General features: G+C 41.8%; 2 protein-coding genes and 1 pseudogene across 15 annotated transcripts in view; all 3 read right to left on the bottom strand.

Moving 5' to 3' along the window:
• The window catches only part of CLCC1 (chloride channel CLIC like 1), a 28,710-nt gene extending 14,385 nt beyond the window's left edge, over positions 1–14,325 (bottom strand). Inside the window, exons 1-5 of one of the 5 annotated variants that reach the window (XM_046008312.1) lie at positions 14,220–14,299; positions 12,267–12,374; positions 8,462–8,563; positions 2,558–2,698; positions 2,065–2,166 (exon numbers count right to left, since the gene is read on the bottom strand). In XM_046008312.1, the coding sequence (XP_045864268.1) occupies positions 2,065–2,166; positions 2,558–2,686 (231 nt within the window). In that variant the 5' untranslated portion in view covers positions 2,687–2,698; positions 8,462–8,563; positions 12,267–12,374; positions 14,220–14,299. Of the gene's footprint in view, positions 1–2,064; positions 2,167–2,557; positions 2,699–8,461; positions 8,564–12,266; positions 12,375–14,219 lie in introns of all 5 variants that reach the window. The other 4 variants (XM_046008303.1, XM_046008319.1, XM_046008329.1 and 1 more) reach the window with 4 other exon arrangements.
• A 4,237-nt stretch (positions 14,326–18,562) lies between these two features.
• On the bottom strand, positions 18,563–19,728 carry LOC123952797 (annotated as a pseudogene).
• A 2,134-nt stretch (positions 19,729–21,862) lies between these two features.
• The window catches only part of WDR47 (WD repeat domain 47), a 70,816-nt gene continuing 66,892 nt past the window's right edge, over positions 21,863–25,786 (bottom strand). For all 10 annotated transcript variants that reach the window (XM_046024731.1, XM_046024729.1, XM_046024730.1 and 7 more), the window contains one exon: positions 21,863–23,211. In XM_046024731.1, coding sequence (XP_045880687.1) covers positions 23,069–23,211 — 143 coding nt within the window. In that variant the 3' untranslated portion in view covers positions 21,863–23,068. The remainder of the gene's footprint in view (positions 23,212–25,786) is intronic.

The following is a 25,786-nucleotide window of genomic DNA, read 5'->3' as shown; positions in this document are numbered from 1 at the left end:
AGGGTAGTTCCTATCTTACAGCCTTAGAACCTATGATAACCAACTTTTATTTTCTGAGTGTGAACCACAAGTTGAGTTAGCATTTGAAATGGGCTTCAGATGATGAACATGACACATCTGAATGTCACACACAGACTTAGGAGAGAAGGACCCTTGAAAAGTCACATGGCAGTTTCCTCCACATGCAGGCAAGGTTTACAAACCATTTTAAACTTCTCTTTAAGAGAATTTCTGATAGAGAGAAATAGAGAGCAAGCACATACGAGCGGGAGGTGGGGGGGGGTGCAAAAGGAGAGGTGAATCTTAAACAGGCTCCACACTCAGCATGGAGCCCCTCATGGGGCTCGATCTCACCATCCTGAGATCATGACCTGAGCTGGAATCAAGAGTCAAATGCTTAACCAACTGAGCCACCCAGGAGCCCCTTTAAGAGAATGTTTTGTGCGGGGAATTTTTTCTTTCTTTTTTTTTTTTTTTTTTTTAGATTTTATTTATTTGAGAGAGAGAGAGTGAGAGAGAGAGAGCATGAGAGGGGAAAAGGTCAGAGGGAGAAGTAGACTCCCCATGGAGCTGGGAGCCCAATGCAGGACTCGATCCTGGGACTCCAGGATCATGACCTGAGCTGAAGGTAGTTGCCCAATCAACTGAGCCACCCAGGCACCCCTTTTTTTTTTTTTTTTTAAGATTTATTTATTTTGTGGGTGGGCAGAGGGAGAGGGATTCTCAAGGAGACTCCATATTGAGCATGGAGCCTGACACAGGGCTAGATCTCACGACCCTGAGATCACAACCTGAGTGGAAATCAATTAACTGCATCATCCAGGCGCCCTGAAAATGTTTTATAAAACAAGGACTCGAGACTCCATTTTATCAATCATATTTTTACAATGCTAAGCTCAAAATGCAAAGAATGGAGTGAAAAATTTCTGTATTTCCTAGTGTGTACCCAAACAAGCTCACGATACTACAAAACACAGTTAAACTGAGGCAAAATTTATCCAAGCATTTTTTTGCTAGCACTCAGATGAGACAGCATTCACACCCAATAAGAACCACAGCAGCACTGACAGATCTGGAATTGATATCTCCATATTTCTGCTCATAAGCTCTTCCAGTCTCTCAAGCTGGAAACCTCCCTCCTCCACTCTATCCCTCTGCCCTCCTCCCTCAGCTACCCAAATTTACCTATTCTACCCTGGAGAAATCCAACACTTTCCTCTTCAACACCTGTCACGGCCTCAGTTGGAGCATTGGGCATTGCTGGACCTCTGCTACCCTCTCCTTCCACGACCTCCCTCCACTGGGCCACCAGCTGATGGCCTCCACAGCCAAGAGGCCAGTTCCCATTCCACAGCATACATTCAAACCCCTTAACAATCTTGATTTATTTCCTTTCTCATAAACTCCATTTCAGCCACACAAATAAAAATATTGGATAAATGAAGGAATAGCTACCAGATTCTAAATTATAATAATCCCTTATATTTGTAAGAGTAATTCTTACATTTCATGGGTTTCCTTTGTCACGAGTCTATTATGACCCAGCACTGTGAAAGGTGACAGAAAATCAAAAACAGATAGAACATATTCCTTGTCCCTGGGACACCTGGCTGGCTCAGTCAGTTAAACGTCTGCCTTTGGCTCAGATCATGATCCAGGGTCCTGGAATCGAGCCCCCGTCAGGCTCCCTGCTCAGTGGGAAACCTGCTTCTCCCTCTCCTCCCTGCTCATGCTCTCTTCTATTTCTCTCTTTCTCTCTCAAATAAATAAAATCTTTTAAAAAATATAAATATATTCCTTGTCCCAAGAAATGTTCAGTCTGGTAAAGAAATAATTATAACATGGTGAGATAAATGTTATTATAGGAAAATAAGAATACTTAAAAAAAAAAAAAAAAAGACAAGGCCAGAGTAATGAAAAAGAAGACAAGGCTAGAGTAACTAAAGAAAAAATTATATATAAATTGGGCAGTACATACATAAAAACACATACAATGTTAGGAAAAACAGGAAACAGAGCAACATACTGTAAGCATAAAATTCATGAATTAAAAAAAGTTCAAACCTTATGAGTTAAAGAATCAAGTTTGCTATAACATTCCAACAATTCATCAGCATGTGACAAGTCAGGACTGACTTCTTTTTTCTCTGATACACCATATTTTACCTAAAGCAAAAGACAGATTTTATTTCTTCACAGTTCAGTTATGAAAATAACCTAAAGTTAATGAAGACTTAAATTTGACTTCATCATTTTATGACTTTGTCATATTCTTCATCTGTGTTGAATAACCAAAAAAGAGTCTCAAATTTACTAAGAACTAAAATCAAGTTAGTTGGCAGCTCGACAGGCTTTACATTCATATTCAACACAGAAATAAGCAGGTGGGGCTGAAATCATCTTAGACTAAGACCCAGGGAGATAGTCTACATGGCTGCTAGTCATTGGTACATGACTCTTGACTCTGGAAGCTCTGTGAGTAACAGAAGTAGACTATTTCCATTACAGGACCGATAAGATCTTACGCACATGCTTTTTTTTTTTTTTTATTTAATACCTGAGATTTTCTCATTGTTCCGGAAGCAGCATCATAGTTAAGCATGTCTGTGGGGTCAATCCAGTCATCATCATGAGCATAACCGGTTATTAGCCACAGACACTCACAAAGGAGCAGAGAATACAGCATCCTGCATGAAGGCTAAAAAAATTTTTAATAGACATAATGAAATATTATTTTTAGAAGAAATGGTTTTGTAACAAACACTATCTACTTCCTTCTGGTGCTAAGATAAAGTTTTCTTTCTGAATAATAACTGAAATAAAAATACTCAGTAAAATGGTACTCACATTTAAACACATACACACCTATCTGCGCTGAGACAAAAAGAAAATAGGAAATTTTCATATGATTCACAATTCCATTCCTTGGTTTATACCCAAGGAATGAAAACACAAATCCACACAAAAACTTGTACGCTAATGTTTACAGCCAACATTATTCACAACAGCCAAAAGCAGAAATGATTCAAATGTCTCTCAACGGACGGGTAACTAAACTGTGGCATTTCGGCACAATGGGAGACTCCCAGGCATAAAAAGGGATGAAGTACTGCCGCGGGCGACAACATGGATGAACCTCGAGAACACTGTGCTGTGAAAGACCACACAGTAGAGGGTCCCACCAATATGAAATGTCCAGAACAGGCAAATCTACATTGACGACGGTAGATTAGCAGGTGCTCAGTCCTGGGCTGGTAGTTAAATGGCACAGGGTTTCTTTTTGAGGTGATGAACAATGATCTAAAACTGTGGTGATGTTTGCGTGTACCTGTGAATATACTAAAAACCACTGAACTGTGCTCTTTAAGTGAGTAAATAGTATGTGAATCACTGCTCAGTAAACTGCATTTTTTTTTAAAGATTTTACTTATTTATTTGACAGAGATCACAAGTAGGCAGAGAGGCAGGCAGAGAGAGAGAGAGAGAGGAAGGGAAGCATGTTCCCCGCTGAGCAGAGAGCCCGATGTGGGGCTCGATCCCAGGACCCTGGGATCATGACCTGAGCCGAAGGCAGAGGCTTTAACTCACTGAGCCACCCAGGCGCCCCAGTACAACTGTTTTAAAAAAGAAGAGATATTTAACCGAAACCTCTTCCCCCCAAATTCTTTTTTTTTAACACATGGAAAATAAGAAATGTGTAAGATTAACATTCAAACAAAGTGACTGGGGGCGCCTGGGTGACTCAGTGGGTTAAAGCCTCTGCCTTCAGCTCAGGTCATGATCTCAGGGTCCTGGGATCGAGCCCCACGTCAGGCTCTCTGCTCAGCGGGGGAGCCTGCTTCCCCCTCTCTCTCTGCATGCCTCTCTGCCTACTTGTGATCTCTGTCTGTCAAATGAATAAATAAAATCTTAAAAAAAACAAAAACAAAAAAACACCAAGGTGACTGAACTCCCAAACCATTCACAGAAAATAACTTGTTTCATCTAAGTCTCTGCAGAAACACTGTCAAATCATTTCAAACTTAATACCACCTTTATTTGACACTGCCCAGGACAGTACCCAGTAAGCTTATGTGGATATTTGATTTAAACTAATTAAAATTAAATAAAATAAAAAGTTCAGTTCCTCATTCACGCTAACTGCATTTCAAGTGCTCAACACCCACGTGGGGCAAGTGGCAGCCACAGCAGACAGCAAACAGGGCAGCTTCAGAATATTTCCAAAAGAAAGTTCTTTTGGACAGCCTGTCTTATACTTAACATGAGTAAAAATCTGGTAAGGGAATTCCCAAGTCAGAAAGCCCTGGGTTTAGAGTCTAGCTGTGAAAAGAAAAGGCTGTACCACACACTCCTCCTCTGTGCTCCCAGCGTGCTCTGCTTACTCTTCCAGCACAAGTCACAATGAAATGAGCCACGTACTGGTCAGTAGTGGTCAGGCTCTTCACTGGCACACTGGCACTGGCACTGGCTCAGCTTTTGGCTGAGCATTCGAATCACCTGGCCAGCTTCTAAAATTCTCAATCTTCCGGCCACATTCCAGATCAATCAAATCAGAATCTCTAAGGCTGGGCCCCAGGTGCTGGGATTTTTTAAAGCCCCTCAGGTGGCTCCAATACGCAGCAAGGGTAAAAACACCACCATGCTACGATGGGAACTTTTCCAGGGGGAAGTAACCTCTTACTCCCATCGGAATTCACCCCCTGAGGACTCTCCATTTTGCCTGCTCCACCTCTCCACGCCCAAGACCTAGCCCAGCGGTTGGTGCAGGAGAGGCATTCAACAAATGTTTGTTAAGCAGCAAATGCAAATGGTCAAAGCCACACAGGCAGTCACAGGGTTTTAGAGGTTCAAAGGGTGAAGCAAGCTCATCTGCCTGGGGGAAACTGGCACTTCCTGGAGGCACAGGGGTGGAGATAGCGAAGCGTGTGTAACATGCTGAGAGGGTGAGGTGAGGGAGGCAGAGGAGCGAAGTGAACCCTCGAGACCGTAAACTCAAGGACGGACGTGCTGGGGCCGGGAGATGGTTGGATGACAAGGTAGGCTCGGGCGACAAGGCCCACGGCCAACCTCATCTGCTACCAGTAGCTATGAACGCATGGGAGCCACATCTGGGGAAGAGAAAAGCAGCAGTAAGTGTACAGAATGAGGGGAAAACTGGACTTGGTAGAGTCCTACAAGGAGGCTGAAACAGCCAAAGGAGGCTGAAGAGCGTTCTAAAGATTAGTTCTACAGCCCTCAACCACTGAGTGCCCATAAGGCAACAACAAAAAGGTGTTATCACTAACTTCAAAGAAATTCAGAATGAGAACACGGTTTTGGGGAAAAGCTCAGCATTCATTTGTTCAAAATTTACTAAGCACCTACTGGATATTGGGCACTATCTTAGGTGATGGAGATACCAGGAAACTAGCCCAGGTTTTAAGAAGCTACATGGAGGGGAGGGCACATGGGGTCCGGGAATGCGGTGGAATAATAAGTTGACAAAAAAAATATCACTTCAGATAGTGATACATCCTATGAAAAAAATAAAGCAGGATAGTGGTAGGATGGATTAAGCAGTGTTGAGTATTTTAGGGAAGACCTGAGATTAAAGATAGCCAAAATTCCATCAAGTTCCCATCGAGAGATCGAGTTTGCCCTCTTCCTGCATCTGGGCTGACCCTGTGAAATCATGGGTCATGAAAAGAGGAAAACCTGAAATAAAACAAAAACATTTCTCTGGGGCTTAGAATTATAATTCGGGAACAACCCAAACTGTGTCCCACTGCAGGGAGAAAGTTAGGGGTTTTTATAAGACAAAGGAGGAAGGTGGGGCGCCTGGGTGGCTCAGTGGGTTAAAGCCTCTGTCTTCCGCTCGGGTCATGATCCCAGGGTCCTGGGATCGAGCCCCACATCGGGCTCTCTGCTTGGCAGGGAGCCTGCTTCCTCCTCTCTCTCTCTCTCTGCCTGCCTCTCTGCCTACTTGTGATCTCTGTCAAATAAATAAAATCTTTAAAAAAAAAAAAAAGAAAGAAAGAAAAGGAAGAAGTATAAGATACCTTATATCAGCTGTCTACCAAGAATTATAACTGGAAGGTATTGGGGCGCCTGGGTGGCTCAGTGGGTTAAGCCGCTGCCTTCGGCTCAGGTCATGATCTCAGGGTCCTGGGATCGAGTCCCGCATCGGGCTCTCTGCTCGGCAGGGAGCCTGCTTCCCTCTCTCTCTCTCTCTGCCTGCCTCTCTATCTACTTGTGATCTCTCTCTGTCAAATAAATAAATAAAATAAAATAAAATAAAAATAACTGGAAGGTATTACAATCTATAATTCATTGTTTTCTCTGTATGTTAGTTGCTAGGGAAGTCCCTTTTTCAGAGTGTCCAATTTTTGTTAAAAAAAAAATACAGACACATCATCAAGGTGCTCAGTCATATGCCCTTGCCCAGTTCAACAATGGAATGCAATTCCTGTCCCAAAAATGTGATGAAGTTTCTGTCACAATCTTCTTACGAGTAAAAGTTTTACATAGGTTCACAATATTTAGCCAAAATATTGTGGTAGAAATGATGTTGTTTTGGTTCTAGGTGTGGCTTGGCCTATATGAGGTTTAGCTGCTTCTACATCACTTTTGAACGCCTGCTTTTTGATCTCTGCCCCATGCCGTGAAAAGGCCTGGCTATATGGAGAGGCCATGGGCAGAGGGCACACGTAGCTTCCAGCTGGCAGCCAGCACCAACGGCCAGCCATGTGAATGAGCCATCGTGGTGGTCCCAGTCCAATCCCATGGTTGGACAGACTTAGGACCCAGCCAACATGACGTGGAATAAAAACTATGCAGATGAGTCCAGTCAAGGCCCCTAAGCCCATAGAACCATGAAAAATAATAAAATCGTTGTTTAAAGCCTCTAAACTTTGAGGTGGTTTGTCACGCAGCTGCAGATGACCACAACATTTAAGCAGACAAATAAGCAGCAGCTACCTTAGGAAGACTTGGCAAAAGAATATCCAGAGTGTAGATACAGCAAGCATAAAGATCAGAGTGGGAAGAAAATCTGAAGCATTCAAAGAACAGCAGGAAGATCACGATGACGTAGTAACTCCATGCTCAAAGCACTCCCAGGGCTCCTACATCGGGTCAAAATGAAGTAACGGGGACCAGGTGTACCCTCCTGCCTGAACAACCAAAACCTCTGCACAAAGTCTATGAAACAAGTTTTCAAGACACTGGACACCACGCAAACAAGCATAATGATCTTTGAAAAATGGGAAACAAACACAGACAGCCTTTCCATTGCCCTAGTTTACCTCTTTAATAGTTTCCAGGCACTACACAGGAAGAGAGACCTCAGGCAGAGCCCAGAAAGCCACTGTGGAAACCGCTGAGAATCTGGGGGGACCAAGGCAAGAGAAAGGTGCCAAGAGAACTCCAGACAAATGAAATGAAGACATTTGACCCCAGTTCCTTCAAATACCCTAGGAATTTCCTGAGTGACAGCAGTGTCTCCTGCAATGAGGTGACACTGATGTGACTTTGCTGGACCCCAAGGAAGCTTCAGGTGGGGGATAGTCATCAGAAAGACCAGGCACGTAATTAGAGTGTTAGAAGTTTCTGGGAACTCTCAACTATCCAACCTCAAGGGCAGGAAGGAAAAGCGGTTACTAAGTTCAATCATGCAGCCACTGATTTAATCAGTCATGCCCACATACTGAAACCCCAATAAAAACTCTGGACACTGAGGCTCAGAGGAGCTGGCTGGTGACCCACGGATGTGCCAGAAAAGTGACATGCCTGGATTCCATGAAGAGAGGACACAGAAACTCCACATCCTCCCCCACAGACTTTGTCCTGTGTGTCTCCTCATTTGGTTGATCCCAATCTATATCCTTTCCAATAAAACTGTTCAGGGAGTTCTTCCAGTAAGTCATTCTAGTGAATTATCCAACCTGATAGGGTTGTGGGATCCCCCTAATCTATAGCAGTAGGTCACAAGTGCAGGTGGCCCCTAAGATGTGTGTCTGTCATGGAGGCAGTCTTGTATAGGACTGTGTCCTTAACTTGTGAGGGTCTGTACTACCTTGGGTACACAGTGTCAGAACTGAACTGTAGGACATCCAGTCTGCGTCAGAGAACTGGTCTGAGAGCAGTTCCCCTTGAGCCTTTCGCAAGGCGCAGATCAGTGAACACACAGCAGGAAACTACCACAGGCCTGAAAAAGAACCCCTAAAAGGATTCAATCAAAAATAAACAGGATTTTTAAAAAAATAATAAATTGGGACACAAACTTGTAATAGAGAAGATAAAAACCAAAAGTTAATTCTTTGAAATGATTAAAAAAAAATTGATAAACACATAGTAAAATTAAGAAGAGAAGGGCCCGCAAATTAAGAGTGAAACAGGATAAATTATTCATGACTAAAACACTTAGCAAACCGGGAATAAAGGAAAACTTTGCCAGACAGAATACTACAGGCAAACACCATACCTGATGGTAAACAGTGAAATCCTTCCCTCTGAGATCAAGAATGAGGTGAGGGAAAAAGCTCTGGAAGGTTTCTGGGATACCGACAGTGTTCTATTTCTTAATCTAGAAGGTAGACACAAAGACATGTGCTTTTTAATAATTTGCTAAGATGAACATTTATATTTTATACACTTTTCTGTATATATGTTATATTTCACATTTTACAAAAGGGTTTTTTTTTTTTTAAATGGGAAAAACTAATTGAGATACGTTATGGTCTGAAGTGTATTCCTCCAGAATCCACATGTTGAAGTCCTAAACTCCAGCTCCCCAGCATATGATTGTACTTAGAGACAGTGTCTCTAAAGAGGTAATTAAGTTATAATGAGGTCATCAGCATGGGCCCTAATCCAATATGACAGCTGTCCTTATAAGAAGAAATTTGGACACAGGGCAGAGGAAAGATGACGTGAAGACAAAGGGAAAAGGCATCCATCTACAAGCTGAGAGAGGCCTCAGAAGAAACCAACTCTGCTGACACTTTCATCTTGGATTTCCAGCCTCCAGAATCTTAAACAACAAAAATAAATTTCTGTTGTTTAAGACATCAGTTTATGGCATTTTGTTATGGCAGCCATAGCAAACTTACAGATTTCTTCAGACATAAAAAGACTAAGAAAGTCTCCATCCCACAGACTCTTGACATATTAAAGAAGTTTAAACTCAGCAAGAAAAGGTGTGAATAAAAGATACAATGATGAGCAAAGGAACTGGCCAAGTATATTCACAAATGAAGTCAACTACTGCCAGTAAAAAAAAAACCCAAACCCCAGAACCTTTACTGTTTAAAAATGTAAAACCAGATAAATAACCCAGAAAGCACCTGGAAAGCTGGCAGAACAGACTCTCCAAAGCCTGACATAGGCAAGAGGCAACAGTGAAGCAGACCCACCCCCTGCCACTGCTCTTGGCAAGATGCCATCAAAGCAGTGCCACAAGGCTGACAGTGTGCAAGCAGCCCAGACAAGGGCCAGCAAGTGAATCCTGCTCCAGGGAGGGGAAAATAACCACACATACCAGTCTGACTGCGACCCCAGCAATTGGTCTGGGGGCAGGCAGCTGGTCAAACTGCAGGCCCCACCCACCAACAAAAGCTTCTCAGGGCACAATGCAGGGAAAGCACCCTGCAGTTTGGTGCTACTTTATCTCTGGCAAACACCGGGTCCTACTCAACTCAACTCCAAGGCAGCCCTGGACCAGCCCACTAATAACACAGGCACCAGACTCTACCCACAACAGGCAAAGAGCCATCACAGACTGGACTGAAGGCAAACACAGCTCTGCCTGTTATAGGACACCCCTGAAGCACTATTTTCTGGTGAAAAGGAGACACTGCACTGCAGGACCACCTCTTCATAAAGCCACTGCTTCAAGTGAGGGAGACACAGCTAACTCTCCTAACACAAAGAAACAGACACAGTAATAGATAAAATGAAGAGACAGAGGAGTATGTCCCAAATGAAAGAGCAGAACAAAATGACACCAAAAGGTCTATGTGAAGTGGAGATAAGAAATACATCTGACAGGGGCGCCTGGGTGGCTCAGTGGATTAAGCTTCTGCCTTCAGCTCAGGTCATGATCCCAGGGTCCTGGGATCGAGTCCCACATCAGGCTCTCTGCTCAGCAGGGAGCCTGGTCCCCCCCCCCCCACCCCGGCCTGCCTCTCTGCCTACTTGTGATCTCTCTCTCTCTGTCAAATAAATAAATAAAATCTTTAAAAAAAAAAAAAAGAAAGAAAGAAAGAAAGAAAGAAAAAGAAATACATCTGACAGAGAATTTAAAGTAATGCTCATAAAGATACTCACTGAACTTGAGAAAAGAGTGCAGGACCTCCATGAGACCCTCCACCAAGAGATAGGGTATGTAAAAAAGAACCAATTAGAGCTACTGGACTCACTAAGTGGAAATAAAAGTAGACCACCTGGAATAAACACCAAACAAGAGGAAATAGAAGAACAGACCAGCAATCTGAAGGACAGAGTAATAGGAAGTAATCAAGCTGAGCAGATGAGAGGGGGAAAAAATACACAAAATGAGAACAGACCCAGGGAACTCAGCAACGCTGTCAAGCATAACAGTCGCATGACAGGGATTCTAGAAAGTGAAGAGCAAGAAAAGGAGGCAGAAGATTTGTCTAAAGAAATAATAGATAAAAACTTCCTGAATCTGGGGAAGGAAGGAGAAATCCAGACCCTGAAGGCACAGAGAGCCCCCAACAAAACCAACCTAAAGAGGTCTACACCAAGACACAAAGTAAATAAGGTGAACAAAAGCAGTGATAAAGAGAGAATTTTAAAAAGGAGCAAGAGAAAGAAAAGCAGTGACACACAAGGGAAAACCCAGATGGCTATCGGTGGATTTTTCACCAGAAACCCTGCACGCCAGAAGGGAGCAGCATGACAAATTCCAACTGCTAAAAGGAAAAAATCTATGGCTACGAATACTCTATCTAGTGAGGCTTTCATTTAGAATAGAAGAGACAGAGTTTCCCAGAAAACAAAAGTTAAAAGCAAAACTAGCCATGTCCTTGTCAAACATGCCATCAGCCTGTGGGTCCCAAATTCACAGTCCAACCGCCCTCCTGTCCAAGTCAGCATGCATGGCCTGCCACCTGCTCAATGCCAAGTCAACATGCCTTCAGCTCAGACTGCCAAGGGCTCAAACTGGCACTCTTCCCCTCAAATTCCAGACCCTGTGCTCAAGTTTGTGCACAAAAGTTGGCATAATTATAACAGCAGAACGAAGAACCCAAACAGTGATACTAATTCTGTGGAATATATAGTGGATAAAAGGAGTGTGCTAGGCTGTGAATATCTCCAACAAGCACATCAAAGAATAATACATACAGCATGATTCTGGTTACTAAAAGAAATAAACCTGGGAAAAATAAAACAAGATGATTTCAGAAAGCAAGACAAACCAGAAGAGACTCTTAAGCATAGGAAACAAACTGAGAGTTTGTTTCCTAACAACTCTTCCTTCCTAACTGGGAGGAGGGTGTTCGGGGGTTGGGAGAGGGAATTGGATGATGGGGATGTGGCAATGGGGTAACTGAGTGACAATCATTAAGGGGGACACCTGATGGAATGAGCTCTGGGTGTTCTATGCAACTGATGAATCATTCAACTCTACCTCTGAAACTAATAATACACTATATGTTAATTAATTGAATTTAAGTTAAAAAAAAAAAAAGGGACCCCCCCCCAAAAAAAGTAAAACCAAAATACTAATCAATAATAACGGTGGGAAAAGTATCCTAGGATCCCTGTTGAGCTCTAGAGAGAGAAATACTGGATGACTGAATATTTGGGGGGGGGGGGGGTTCAACTAAGGAATAAAGCCTTGAGAAGACCCAAACCCAAGAGAAGGCAGTTAAGACTAATGAGAACAGAACAAAAGTTTAAAAATGCAGTGCATAGAAACCAAGAGGTACTTCATTTGAAAGAGGCATTAGTCAACAATAGTTTAGAGAAGCTGAAAAAAATTAAGTCTGGTGCGGGGAGAAGCCATTGGATAGCTTAGTCCATTGACAGGGAGAAGCCTAATTCTAAAGAGTGAAGAACTAAGTTGGTAAAGGGAACCTCTGAACTGAACAGAAGCTCGGAGAAGATGGTAGCATATGAAATCAAGGCTATAGAAAAGGCTTTCCAGAGGCAACAAGGTTTTACATTCCTTCAAAACGGAATGTAATATATTCACGAAATGAATAAGGAGGATTGGAAAGAAAGGTTCTAAAGCAAAAAGAAGAGAAGTTGGCAGAGTTCACCTTACCACCCGGTATCAAGAAGATGGTGAAATGGTCCACTGGAAAGCCAGGAGTGTCACTGTGTAAGGAAGTTGCCTCTTGGGAATGGAAATCTGGGAAAACAGCTCCCTAGGGAGCATTATACAAAGGGAGATGAATCAAAAACTTTTCAAGAGCTGAGTTTTGACTATAACTCTCACAGTCATGTTATTAGGCTCACGACTTTCTCCAATAATGATCAGCAGAAGCAAAACTTATCCAGGACTAGGAGTTGAAGAAATGATGGAAGATCAGGAGGTGAGGCAGAAGTGGAACGGTTTCAAATTCAAGTCCTCCTGCCAAAATCCCTTGGTCACTGATTAAAGGCTGAACTCCTTGAGAATTCTTACAGCTGATCTCTCACACTTCCTCCAAATAAAACTGCATCTAATCCTGCCAGGGATCTTGTTAAAAAACAGCTTTGAGTAAGTATGATGTGGGTCTGAGATTCTGCATTTCTAACAGCTCCTGGTGATGGGAGAGATGTTGGCCCACAGACCACATTCTGAAAGTGTTTAGGAAAAGTAACCATCCTGTATTGGTTAGGATAACCAACTACGACATGGCAGTTAGAAATAAGATCTCTCCTCTAGGGGCGCCTGGGTGGCTCAGTGGGTTAAAGCCACTGCCTTTGGCTCAGGTCATGATCCCAGGGTCCTGGGATCGAGCCCCGCATCCGGCTTTCTGCTTGGCAGTGAGCCTGCTTCCCTTCCTCTCTCTGCCTGCCTCTCTGCCTACTTCTGATCTCTTGTCTGTCAAATACATAATAAATAAAATCTTTAAAAAAAAAAGATCTCTCCTCTAGTTCTTACTTTTTAATCACCTTTCTCATCTGCTTCAGGCATTGACACTAATATCAAAAGTAGGGGGGTGGGAGGGATGGGGTGGCTGGGTGATGGACATTGCGGAGGGTATGTGCTATGGCGAGTGCTGTGAATTGTGTAAGACTGATGAATCACAGACCTGTAATTTACCCTGAAACAAATAACACATTATATGTTAATTTTATGTGTGTGTACACACATACACACGTATTAGTAGTGTTTGATTACTATGTGCCAAACACTGTTACATACATTCATTCATTTAATTCTCCAAAAACTCTTGGCAGTAGTACAGTTATCTTCATTTTACAGATTAGGAAAACAAGTAAATTGAGTGGAGAGCTACCAAGAAAGATCTCTAAGCGAACTCTCAGCTGAGTGGAAACAGGCACAGTGAAAGTATCTGATTTCGATGAATTACACGTGAATGAGAAAAACAAGACTAACGAGTCAAATTCTATATTAACCCAGACGTTGCACGGCACAACAGTCAGGAGTTCGCAATTTAGTCCACTGCCTTGTGAGTAGTTTGCGGGAGCCGGAGCTCTGACACTTGAGAATGGGCACCTCTAACAATTTCCCAGATGAGGACGATGACACTAAACTGGGGATCACACTTCACCACCCACTCATAAATCTGAATCTCTAACTTTTTACATTCATATCAGATTTGGAGTTTTAAAAAAAATTCACTCCCGCCAACCCAGCTATTCCGCTGACGCCGTTTGCTCAAATTCTGCGTAAAGTTTTCCGAGATAACCAAAGCCCACACAATTCAGCGTCCGCTCGGGTCTGGCTTTGCACTTGCTTGTGCCCTCTCCTCCAGGCCGCTCTTTGAACCGTGTAACACGACAGCAGCCCAGCTGCACCCGAAGATAAGGCGGCCAGTCACCCGCTCATCCTGGCACCCGCAGCGCCGCTAAGTCGCCCCGCAACCCCCCCGAGAGCGCGACCCCCGCCCCAGGCAGCGCCCGCGGCCTCCCCCGCGCCCGCACAGCCGTCCGCCCAACCCGCCGGGGCGGAACCCGCCACGCGCCCGCCGCACAGACACCCGACCACACCGACTCACGGCCCAGTACTCCGCCTCCATCTGGGAAAGACAGACACCTACCCCACCGGCTGGAAAAGATGGCGAGCGCCTGCACGGACCGTCGAGCGCTTCTGCGGACACCCGGAGTCTCGCGCGTCCTCATCGACTCGCTCGGCGTGCAGCTGGGCGTCCTTCCCCCGCCCGCGGCTGATTGGCCCGCCGAGAGGGCGGGGCCGGGCTCTGCGGTCCTGCTTTAGGCCAGGGCTAAAATCTTACATGGAAACCAAGTATATACAGAGCGTGTTTTCTTAGTATTGATTTATTTTGTAAGTCCGAATGTGTAACCTTTGCATCACTTGTTTAAAGTAGGGTATAATGAACAACAAAGTCAGTCGTATTTTGGAGAGGTGGGGGAAGAGCAGCCCTCTGGTTTAGTTGGAAAATAATAAATTTCGTTTTGCTTTTGTCTTTAACTGCTGGCTTTGCAATTTCAGGACATTCTCCAGAGAGGAAATGAGTTTTTCACACTGGAAGGAAATGAGAAGTGTACACAAGAGGTTTTGGCAACAAATTTAAAAGTGTATTAAAATTCGGTGTATAATGCAGTACACTTGTGTGTCTTGCTTAGTACTAATTTTTAAAATTAAAATATACCTGACATAAACGTTACGACCTTAATTAACCATTTTTAAGTACACAGTTCAGGGTCATCACAGCATACTGTGCAACCATCACCACGATCCATCTCCAGAACTCCTTCATCCTGCAAAACGGACACTCTACCCACGTAAACATCATTCCCGGCCCACCCCAGCCTTTTCCCGACCCCTGGCAACCACCATTCTATTTTGTATCTCTATTAATTTGACCGCACTAGCTTCTTAGGTATTTGTCTTTTTGTGGCTGGCTCATTTCACTTAGCCTAATGTTCTCAAGGCTTATTCCTATTGTAACTTGTCAAAATTTCCTTCCTTTCTAAAGGCTGAATAATATTTCATTGTATTATGTACCACAGTTCGTTTATTCATCGATCTGCTTATGGGCTTCTTGGTTGCTTGCACCTTTTGGCTATTTTGAGTAAAGTTGCTATGAACATGAGTGTGCAAATACCTCTTCAAACCCTGATTTCAGTCTTGAGGGGTATATGTCCAGAAGTGGGATTGCTGGGTCATATGGTAATTCTATTTTTTCAAAACCACCAATACTGTTTTCTATAATGGCTAAGCCATTTTTTAATATGATTACCAACAGTTTAATGAAGCCATAGCATTTACAGGATTCTCAAATGGAAACAATATAAAACCTGTCATAAAAATTTGTAAAAGATGCAAGGTATAACTCATTTTAATACTGGTACAACGGCAGGGGCGCCTGCTCAGTGGGTTGAAGCCTCTGCCTTCAGCTGGGGTCATGATCTTGGGGTCCTGAGATTGAGCCCCGCATTGGGATCTCTGCTCAGCGAGGAGCATGCTTCCTCCTCTCTCTCTGCCTGCCTCTCTGCCTACTTGTGATCTCTGTCAAATAGATAAATAAATAAATCTTTTTAAAACATACAATGACAATAGCAGCTTTACAAGTATTTTAAGATTTCAATAGCATTTTTATGAACCATTATTCCACAGGAATGATCAAATCATTACATTGTTTAAATTAAACTAAGACAATACAAGTTATTTATATATGCATTATATATATACATTATATACATTATAAGTGCCCCATAAAATATTGTTACAGATGCTCAAATGTTTTATTCTCAGTGAACATTCCCTTTATTCTCACATACTATAACTGCAGCTAGCCGGTTAAAAAAAATACTAGAATCAGATATGTTTCTAAACTTCCTTATCTGTTTAATTCTCATTCATAAATGGGCTGTAAACATAAATGTGGGTCTCATAAAAACAAAACATCGCCCCCAGGTCTGCTTTCCACTCTAGTGACTTCCCACAACTCTCTATTTGGCATCTCAAAGCAATATTTATCTGTAGAAAAATAGGTATTTCTGAGAAGTTACTAAAATATCTTTTTTAGCCTATGCTAACCAGGGAATAGTCCAAGGGTATCATCTATGTAGCTGCTTCCTGTCAGGCTAGAAAGTTCAGTGAAGGTCAAAATCCCTTATTTCCTATCCGTGAGGTTCTGTCGTTCTTGGAAATGCGGTAGACGTTATCATCTTCAAAGCTAATCCTGTGCCTTCAGTCCCATTCACCCTAATAACAGTTCCCTTTCCTCCGTGATACTTAACAGATCAGTGATGGTGATCTTGGCTGAAGCTATAGCAGTGTCCACTGCTAAGTACTTATATCTGACAAACTGGGGGCTCCCAGAAATACTTGGCAATTTTGTAGGACTTATATAGGGTTGCCAAACAAAACACAGAATTCCCAGTTAAATTTGAATTTCAGATGAACACTGAATTTTTTTTTTAGTATAACTATGTCCCATGCAATATTTGGGACATAATTATACTAAAAGAAACCATTCATTGATTAATGGGACATAGTTATACTCAAAAGTTATTTGTTGTGGGGCGCCTGGGTGGCTCAGTGGGTTAAGGCCTCTGCCTTCGGCTCGGGTCATGATCCCAGGGTCCTGGGATCGAGCCCCGCATCGGGCTCTCTGCTCCGCGGAGAGCCTGCTTCCTCCTCTCTCTCTGCCTGCCTCTCTGCCTAGATGTGATTTCTCTCTGTCAAATAAATAAAATATTTTTTAAAAAAAGTTATTTGTTGTTTGCCTGAAATACAAATTTGATTGCATTCCATGTGTTTATAATTGTTAAATCTGGCAACCCTGGACCAGCAGGGAAGAACCTGTGTTTTCGTACACAGGTGTGCATTATTACCGTTATTGACTTGACAGGCTGTTGAGGACATGGAATTAGGTCTCACGGTGAATCTGCTATGGACTTCAGAGATCCTTCAGGGCATTGTGGAAAATACAAGGGTCATGTGAGGTCCTCATGAAACTTATATTTAGCTGCATGAATGTGGACAGCAGATATCAAAGTAAGGAATATCTCAGACTTCAGTGAGTTAGGTATAAGCACCTAGATAAGATGGTAGAAACGATACATTCTTTTTTTTTTTTTTAAGATTTTATTTATTTATTTGACAGAGAGAGAGATCACAAGTAGGCAGAGAGGCAGGCAGAGAGAGAGGAGGAAGCAGGCTCCCTGCGGAGCAGAGAGCCCGATGCGGGGCTCGATCCCAGGACTCTGAGATCATGACCTGAGCCGAAGGCAGCGGCTTAATCCACTGAGCCACCCAGGCTCCCCGAAACGATACATTCTAATTTTTAAGGTCACATTAGACATTTTGCTTCAAATCCTTTTGGAAAATGATTGGGTTTGAATGTGGGATGGTCTTACCTCTATTTATAATTGAACAAAAATCAAATCTAGAGGGCCTTTTTTACTGATTAAGTTTGTAGCACTTAATGGATGCATTAGCCTTATAGGTTAAAATACTCTTTTTAAAAAGATTGTATTTATTTATTTGACAGAGAGTGAAAGTGAGGGAAGGCCCAAGCAGGGGGAGCGGCAGGCAGAGGGAGAGGAAGAAGAAGACTCCCCGCTGAGCAGGGAACCTGATGCAAGGCTTGATCCCAAGACTCTGAGATCATGACCTGAGCTGAAAGCAGATGCTTAACCGACTGAGCCACCCAGGCGCCCTGAAATACCATTTTTGTTTTTTTTTTTTAAGATTTTATTTATTTGTTTGACAGACAGAGATCATAAGCAGGCAGAGAGACAGGTAGAGAGAGAGGGAGGGGGAAGCAGACTCCCTGCTGAGCAGAGTTCAATGCGGGGCTCGATCCCAGGACCCTGAGATCATGACCTGAGCCGAAGGCAGGGGCTTAACCCACTGAGTCACCCAGGCACCCCAATACTTTTCTTTTTAATTACCCAAGAATACTCAAGATAAATGAACACCAGGTTCTGTCCTGTTCTTTTCTTTTTTTTTTTTTTTTTTAAGATTTATTTATTTTTAGAGAGAGGAAGAAAGCATGGGGAGGAGCAAGGGAAAGAACTTTCAAGCAGACTCTCCCTGAGCAAGAAGCCGGAAACAGTGCTCGATCCCACAACCCATGAGATCATGACCTGAACAGAAACCAAGAGTCTTAACCAACACTTAACCAACTGAGCCACCCAGGCACCCCACCAGGTTAATTTTTTAATGTCATAACTGTACCTGTTGAGTAAAAATTAGCCATCTAGTTAAATCTGAACAACCTCTCCAACCTAAATAGAGTAATCCCAGGATAAACATCACTTCGGGGATTGCATTTTCTCATCTGTTCTCTTACCAACCATGTAAACTAAAAAATGTCCAAATATCACTTAATATCACAGTATGAATGGGCTCCAAACATACTTTAATACTTCCAATGGAATTATATGAGTATAATTATTTATACAAACTCTAGTACATTAAAAAAAAAGATTGGGGTGATCTTATCTGAGTATTTTGTGGACCATCACACACAGTCAGGCGGGGCTGGCATCGGTTTTGTTCAACAAAGCTGCTTGTAGAAAGTGGCAGGGTTTGAGTAGGACTTCCAGGCTGACCATGCTAAACTTTCTCCTCGAGGCCCAGGTCATCACTGGAGTTAGCCTAGTTCCTGTTTCCATGTTTTCTTTATTGGTAAGTGGGGCTCCCCCTGCGCTCCTCTCAACATTGACTTTTCTAAGTAGTTTCTGCAGATCCATCTGGCTTTTATCAGGAGTAATTAAGACATGCGGAAGTCAAGTTGGTAACACTTTGGAGCTGGGTTTCAGGATAAGACACCGCAGGTCAGAGACAGTAACTAGTGAATGCTGTGCCTCTGGTGAGGATACAAATTTCTTCATCAAAACCGTGTGTTCTTTCATTTCAGTCAGTAGATCCTTAACTGTTATCTGCATGGGTCCATCTTGTTTTTAATGGTCCAGGCTGATGTTCTTTAGTACAATCAGAATTTCTGAGCAGCCCAGGTGCCACAGGTGATGGAGTACAGGCAGAGAGGAGGAGGGGGGAGCGGAGGCAGAGATGGATGAGGAGGAAGGTGGGTAGCTGGCTGTGGCAGCAGGGGAGGAGGTGCAGCTGGGGATTCTCCAGGGATGGTTAGAACAGGCAGGCACATTTGTAAATTTACCACTTGTGTGACCCATTTGACCACAACTTGGACAAGGACGAGTCCTCCAAGATGGTCTTCAGTGCCTCCCAGAGTCTGCAGAATTCACTTGTCAAAATGTGAAACTGTTGTTTTAGACTGTTAAGTTTTTGGTGGCAATAATAGGATGGAGAGATGATGTCTTTCAAAACTTCTAAATTCTGGGCCATGCAGTTCTGGCACCGGTTATATATAGACCACACTCTTTGTCCTAAGATTTACTGTATCTTTGATATAGGGAAATTTGAATTTCCAGTTTCATCTTAGCCAGCTTCTGCTAAGGGGTATTGTTATCTGTGGAAGGAATAACCACTCTTTCTGGTGACCGTGGCAGAGGGGGAGGTGTAATTAGCTTGAAGTGGGAGGATTCCCTTTTTTTGAATAATCTTTTCACTTTGGCCTTTAGGTTTTTTCCTCGTTGTTTGAACTTGGGCATTATTTAAGTCTAAGAGCCTGGGGATTATTAGATGGAGTTAGGGTAGTGGCTTCTCCCTTGCCATTGTGGCTACACCATTTTACATTGCCACCAATATTACACAAGAGTTTCAAGTTCTCCACATCCTTGCGGCAACATACTATCTTGTGTTTTTGCTAACAGTCACCCTAATGGGTGTGTGTGGTGGTATCTCATTGTGGTTTTCATTTTCATTTCCCTAATGATAGTGTTAAGCATCTTTTCATGTGTTTATTGGTCATTTGTCTATTTTCTTTGAAGAAATGTCTATCCAAATACTTTGCTATTTTTTAATCTGCTTTTGGTTTTTTGGTTGTTTTTATGCTGTAGTTCTTATATATTCTGGATATTAATCCTTTACCAGATACATGATTTGCAAATATTTTCTCCCATTTCATGGGTTGCATTTTCTGTTGATCATGTCATTTAGCCTATTACAATTTTAAAAAATTTTATTTTTTTTTTAAGATTTTTATTTATTTATTTGAGAGAGAGAGATCACAAGTAGGCAGAGAGGCAGGCAGAGAGAGAGAGAAGGAAGCAGGCTCCCTGCTGAGCAGAGAACCCGATGTGGGACTCGATCCCAGGACCCTGAGATCATGACCCGAGCCGAAGGCAGCGGCTTAACCCACTGAGCCACCCAGGCGCCCCCAATTTTAAAAAAATTTAAAATAAAATTTAAATCAGACATTTCTGTGGGGAGGAGCTAAGAATTTCTGCACCCACTCAGCTCTACTCTCTTTCCCCATACCCCCACTGAAAAGGGTTCAGAGAATGTAGATACTTCAGTTCTCTTACATTCTCTTTCACATGAGCCTCCAAGAATCTATTCACTTCCATGGAGAAGACAGTATGGAGGCATGGGAAAAAGGACATATGTAATCAGGTATTTATTAAAATAAGTATATTATTTCTAGTGTTTATTATTATCTAATGCACTGCAAAATGAATTCCATACCCCATGTATAGGAGGATTATATATATATATTATATTGTATATATTATATATATATGATATAGTTCTCTCCTTGAAGATGGAATAATTATATGAACATTTTTTTAACCATAAAGTTGAGCTGGTCTATATCAAGAAATGTCTTTTTTCCCTAGTTTTAAACTTAACACTAATGACCTGCTGTAATATCTAGAATGTATGAAACTAAGCATGATAAGTAAACTGAAGAGGAGATGGTGGCATACTTTTAGCAGAATTCCCCTCTGCAAAGGTAGGAAAACTGTGTATCTGCTGAATGTACACAACTAATGAGATTTTGTTTCTTTCTAAAGCACTCAGTTCAACATATTTGTTGTCTAACTTACAATTTATATATTTTGCTGGGCTTTTACTAATTAACTTTCACAATATATCCAGGATGGAAAGTTCCCTAGATCTTGATTAAAAGAGACAGGAAACACATAAAAGTTAGGCAGTTGCCCAAGGGTTAAGAAGTAAGTTAGTAGGGGCGCCTGGGTAGCTCAGTGGGTTAAGCCTCTGCCTTCCACTCAGGTCATGATCTCAGGGTCCTGGGATTGAGCCCTGAATCAGGCTCTCTGCTCAGCAGGGAGCCTGCTTCCCCCCCCCATCTCTGTCTGCCTCTCTGCCTACTTGAGTTCTCTGTCAAATAAATAGAATCTTTTTTAAAAAAGAAGTAAGTTAATAGAACTTTATTTAAGTAATCTCTACATCCAATGTGGGGCTTGAACTCACAACCCCGAGATCAAGAGTCATACACACTCCACTAACTGAGCTAGCCAGGCACCAGTAGAAGAACTTTAGAAAGAAATTCAAGAAATCGATTGGGTGGGGGAGGGGGAGCGATGTCTGTGTGGCTCAGTTGGTTAAGCGTCTGCCTTTGGTTCAGGTGGTGATCTCAGGGCTCTAAGATCATCGGCCACATTGGGCTCCTTGCTTGGCAGGAACTCTGCTTCTCCCTCTGCCTGCTGCTTCCCCTGCTTGTTTTCTCTCTCTCTGACAAATAAATAAAATCTTAAAAAAAAAAAAAAAAGGAATTGATTGTGGGGTTCACCCACTGGACCACACCACCTCCAAGTAAACTGGAGAAAATAACACTCTAAATTGAAAGTCACAGACACTAAGGAACAGGATATTTTTAGGTGTCAAGAGGTCTTTATTGAAATAATAGCACGGTTACACTTCTAATATCCTTTCCACTTGTATACAATAGATTAAAAATGCTTGCTACATACAGTGCACAGACAGTTCAATAATTAGAACCAACTCAACTGCATTTGAAATAAATAAAATAGCCTATTTAATAATTTAAAGTAAAATTACTGTACAATATGAAAATAAAGATACATAAATGTTAGGATCTACAATGCCATAGGAATAAAATCATTATTCTGCATTACACAAAACAGTGCAAGAAACAAATCCAAATAAGCTTTTGGAGTGCAAAGTTTAAATTTTTCCATTTTAAATTATCATGCAGACATAGCATTTCAAACCATGCTATAGTCTATGGCAAAGTTTTTAATTTTTAAGAGGAAAACACTAGCCAGTGAATTTACTGTACCATCAAGTGTTGCATCACATAACGCCGCTGCTCTGCTTCTACAGTACAGTTTAGAAGGGAGGTATCTTGTTGCCTTCAAAAAGTTGAAATTAACAAGTTTCTGAAGCAAACATATTTACCTTTTAATCCTGAAACAAAATAGTGTGACAAGATAGTAATTATATCCCTGGGTTTAAGAAAAAAGAAAAGGCCAATACCACATCATGAACTAAGAAGCAGTTTTCCATCCATCTTTAAACTCCATAATGATCCTTAGCAAAAATAACCATGTAACTTCTGAGAGACATGTAAAATTCTGACCTCTAGCTGACAAGTGAGATAATATCATGGGAGTGTGAGAAAAGTAATTTCCGAACACCTATGTTTAATCTGTGTAGAACTTGGTTGCATTACATGTAATAATATGCTTAAAGTATAGTTCAATTTCAATGTGCATATAAAACTGTTATTGAGGCAAAGACCAAGGAATGCATTTAATACTAAACCGGAAACACATCGTCCACCTTGACGTGGAGCGCACACTGACAACAAAAGAGCTCTTCCGCAGGCTTTGGCAACAAGACTACATACAGCAGGTCACAGCAGCACGAGCTCACATGGAAGACTGAAAGCACTGCAGAATAACACCACTCGACGCTTCCTATCAAAGGGATACATGGTAATAAGGGGCCTCCTCGTGCTAAGCCACTTTCCGATCGGTCTACGTTCTTCAGATTTGTAATTTTCACAACTCAGTAGTCTGAAGTCTCTGTGCTTTCACTGCATAGATTGACACTGGGTGTACTCTATCCATTGTAAGTCCAGAGGGTTACAGTTCTGTCTGCAGAGGATGACAGGAAGGAAAGATCCTGGGTGTGCCATCGGCACTGAATCACTTTGTCCTTGTGCTCCCCCACCACCATGATAGGAAGCTGTTTAGTGAGATCCCCTAAATGGAAAAGAGAGAGACACTGATTTACAATACAAAATAAGTATATGTCTAGATTTCACAGACTTCCTGCTACTTGAAGGCATTACAGTATACAAAGTCCTAAACTACATTAATACAGTTAAAGGTTTAAACAGGGATAAATTCTTTTAATACCTATTTTAAGCAGTATTCGGTAAAATACACACGGCAACATTCGACATAGCTGCCACTCTCTCTTTGACGTCTCCCTGACTTTGGTGCCACTATACCTTTCTCTCCTTCACCGGTTTGCTGCTGCTGTCCCAGGAGGCAGCCTTTGGGTTTCCTGTTCCCTTTACACCGACTTCCTATGAAATTTCATCTAGTACCTTGGTACCATGGCCATTTGTGTACTTATGACTTACACATTTCACCTCCATCCTTGACTTCTCACCTGAATTCCCAAATAGTATCCAAATAGCCATTCCATAGCTCACTGGATTGCCTGATATTCATCTTTGTTTAAACCAAACTTGATTTCCTTGCCCAAACCTGTTCCTCTTCCTACCAGTTAATGGCACCATCTGGCTGCTCATGCCAAAAGCCTAGGAATCAGCATTCCTCTCACTCCCCATATTTAATCTAAACAAATTAAAATATATCCCAAATTCAGTCACTACTTACCACCTCCACCTCTACCACGCTAGTCTAAGCTACGATCAGCCCTCACCTGAACTGTTCCAACAGCCTGATACTCACACATATATTCTATTCTCCCTACATAACTCAAAATTACCTTTTAAACAGATATCAATAAATACCAGATCACTCCATTTTAAATATTCTCCTGCCTCTGATTTATTCTTGTCTCTCCCTCCCTTAGTTCTCTAAGTCCCAGACACACTGGGTTCTTGCAGTGTCATGAACATGCTGAATTCACTCATGCCTCAGCACGTCCTGGCCTGGCTTGTGCCTTCTCTCATTCAAGTCTCTACACAAATGGCACTTCCCTAAAGAGACCTACTCGAGCCTACCTAAAATAGCCTTCTCCATCCACACAGTCACTCTCTCCCACCCTTGCTAATTTTTTTTTAAGATTTTATTTATTTGACAGACAGAGATCACAAGTAGGCAGAGAGGCAGGCAGAGAGAGAGTAAGGGAAGCAGGCTCCCTGCTGAGCAGAGAGCCCGACGCGGGGCTCGATCCCAGGACCCTGGGATCATGACCTGAGCCAAAGGCAGAGGCTTTAACCCACTGAGCCACCCAGGCACCCCCCTCGCTAATTTTTTAATAGCACTTAACCAATACCTGAAATTACATAATTTATTATTTATTTACCTCCAAAATGTAAGCTCCATCAAGGAGGAAGTTACCTTATTCATCTTTCTGTCCCTAGTTGATAGAAAATAAATATTTGCTTACTAAATAATTAAAAATAAAACTAGATGCTGAAGACATAATTACACCAATTATACACTAAGGTTTTTTTTAATCTTTTATTTCTGAATAATGTGCTTATGGTGCCCTACTGATTTTTCAATTTTAGACATTGAATAATGTTGATAATCAAGCAATGAAATTGATAATCATTGAAAATTCTATTTTTCTTGAATTACTTCCATCCTCCCCCACTCTAAACTTCCTCTACCTAGCAAATATAGTTACATCATAATTTTTGTCTAGTGACTGCTACATTATTATGAATATGTATATACACACTGTCCACAGCTGAACAATGCAATGCATTATGATTACATTTCCATTAAATTTTTTAATTGCAGTTAAAAACACGTAACATAAAACTTGTCATCTTAATTACTTTCACGTATATAGTTCAGCAGTGTTATGTATATTTACATTGTTGTGTGACCAACCTCCAGACCTTTTTCATACCAGAAATCTCCCTAATTTCCCCTCTCCCCAGCCCCTAACAATCATCATTCTACTTTCAGTTTCTGTGAGTTTGACTATTATAGATACCTCATGTAAGTGAAACTGTGTATAGTATTTGTCTCAGCATACCGTCCCTCAGGATTCATCTATGTTGTAGCATGTATCAGAATTTCCTTCATTTTTTAAGGTTAAATAATATTCCACTGTCTGTATATACCATGTTTTGGTTATTCACCTGTCAATGTTTATTTGGGTTGCTTCCATCTTTTGGCTACACTATGAATAAGGATACACAAATATCTCTTTGAGACCTTGCTTTCAATTCTTTTGGATATATATCTAGAAGTGAAATTCCTGGCTTGTATGGTATTTCTATTGTTAGTTTTTTGAGGAAACACCATACCGTTTTTCATAGTAGCTGCATCACTTTACATTCTTAACCAACCATGCACACAGGACTTAATTTCTCCATATCCTTATCTACACTTACTACTTTATATTATTTTTATTATTGTTTTTTATAGTAACCATTTCCCCAATGATTAATGATATTGATCATCTATTTGTATGTTTTTTGGCCACTTTACACTAAGTTTTTTAAAGTTGAAGCAAATAGGAGAACATAAAGCATATTTTAACATCTGTCATCACTGAACTCAAAATGATTTAGTGTAGTAAATGTTTATTCTTTCAAATATTTTATTTAAAGATTATTTATTT

This window comes from Meles meles, chromosome 1, assembly GCF_922984935.1.
Source record: "Meles meles chromosome 1, mMelMel3.1 paternal haplotype, whole genome shotgun sequence".
In the NCBI taxonomy this organism is placed as follows: Eukaryota; Metazoa; Chordata; class Mammalia; order Carnivora; family Mustelidae; genus Meles; species Meles meles.
This window is presented reverse-complemented; position numbering and strand designations above follow the sequence as displayed.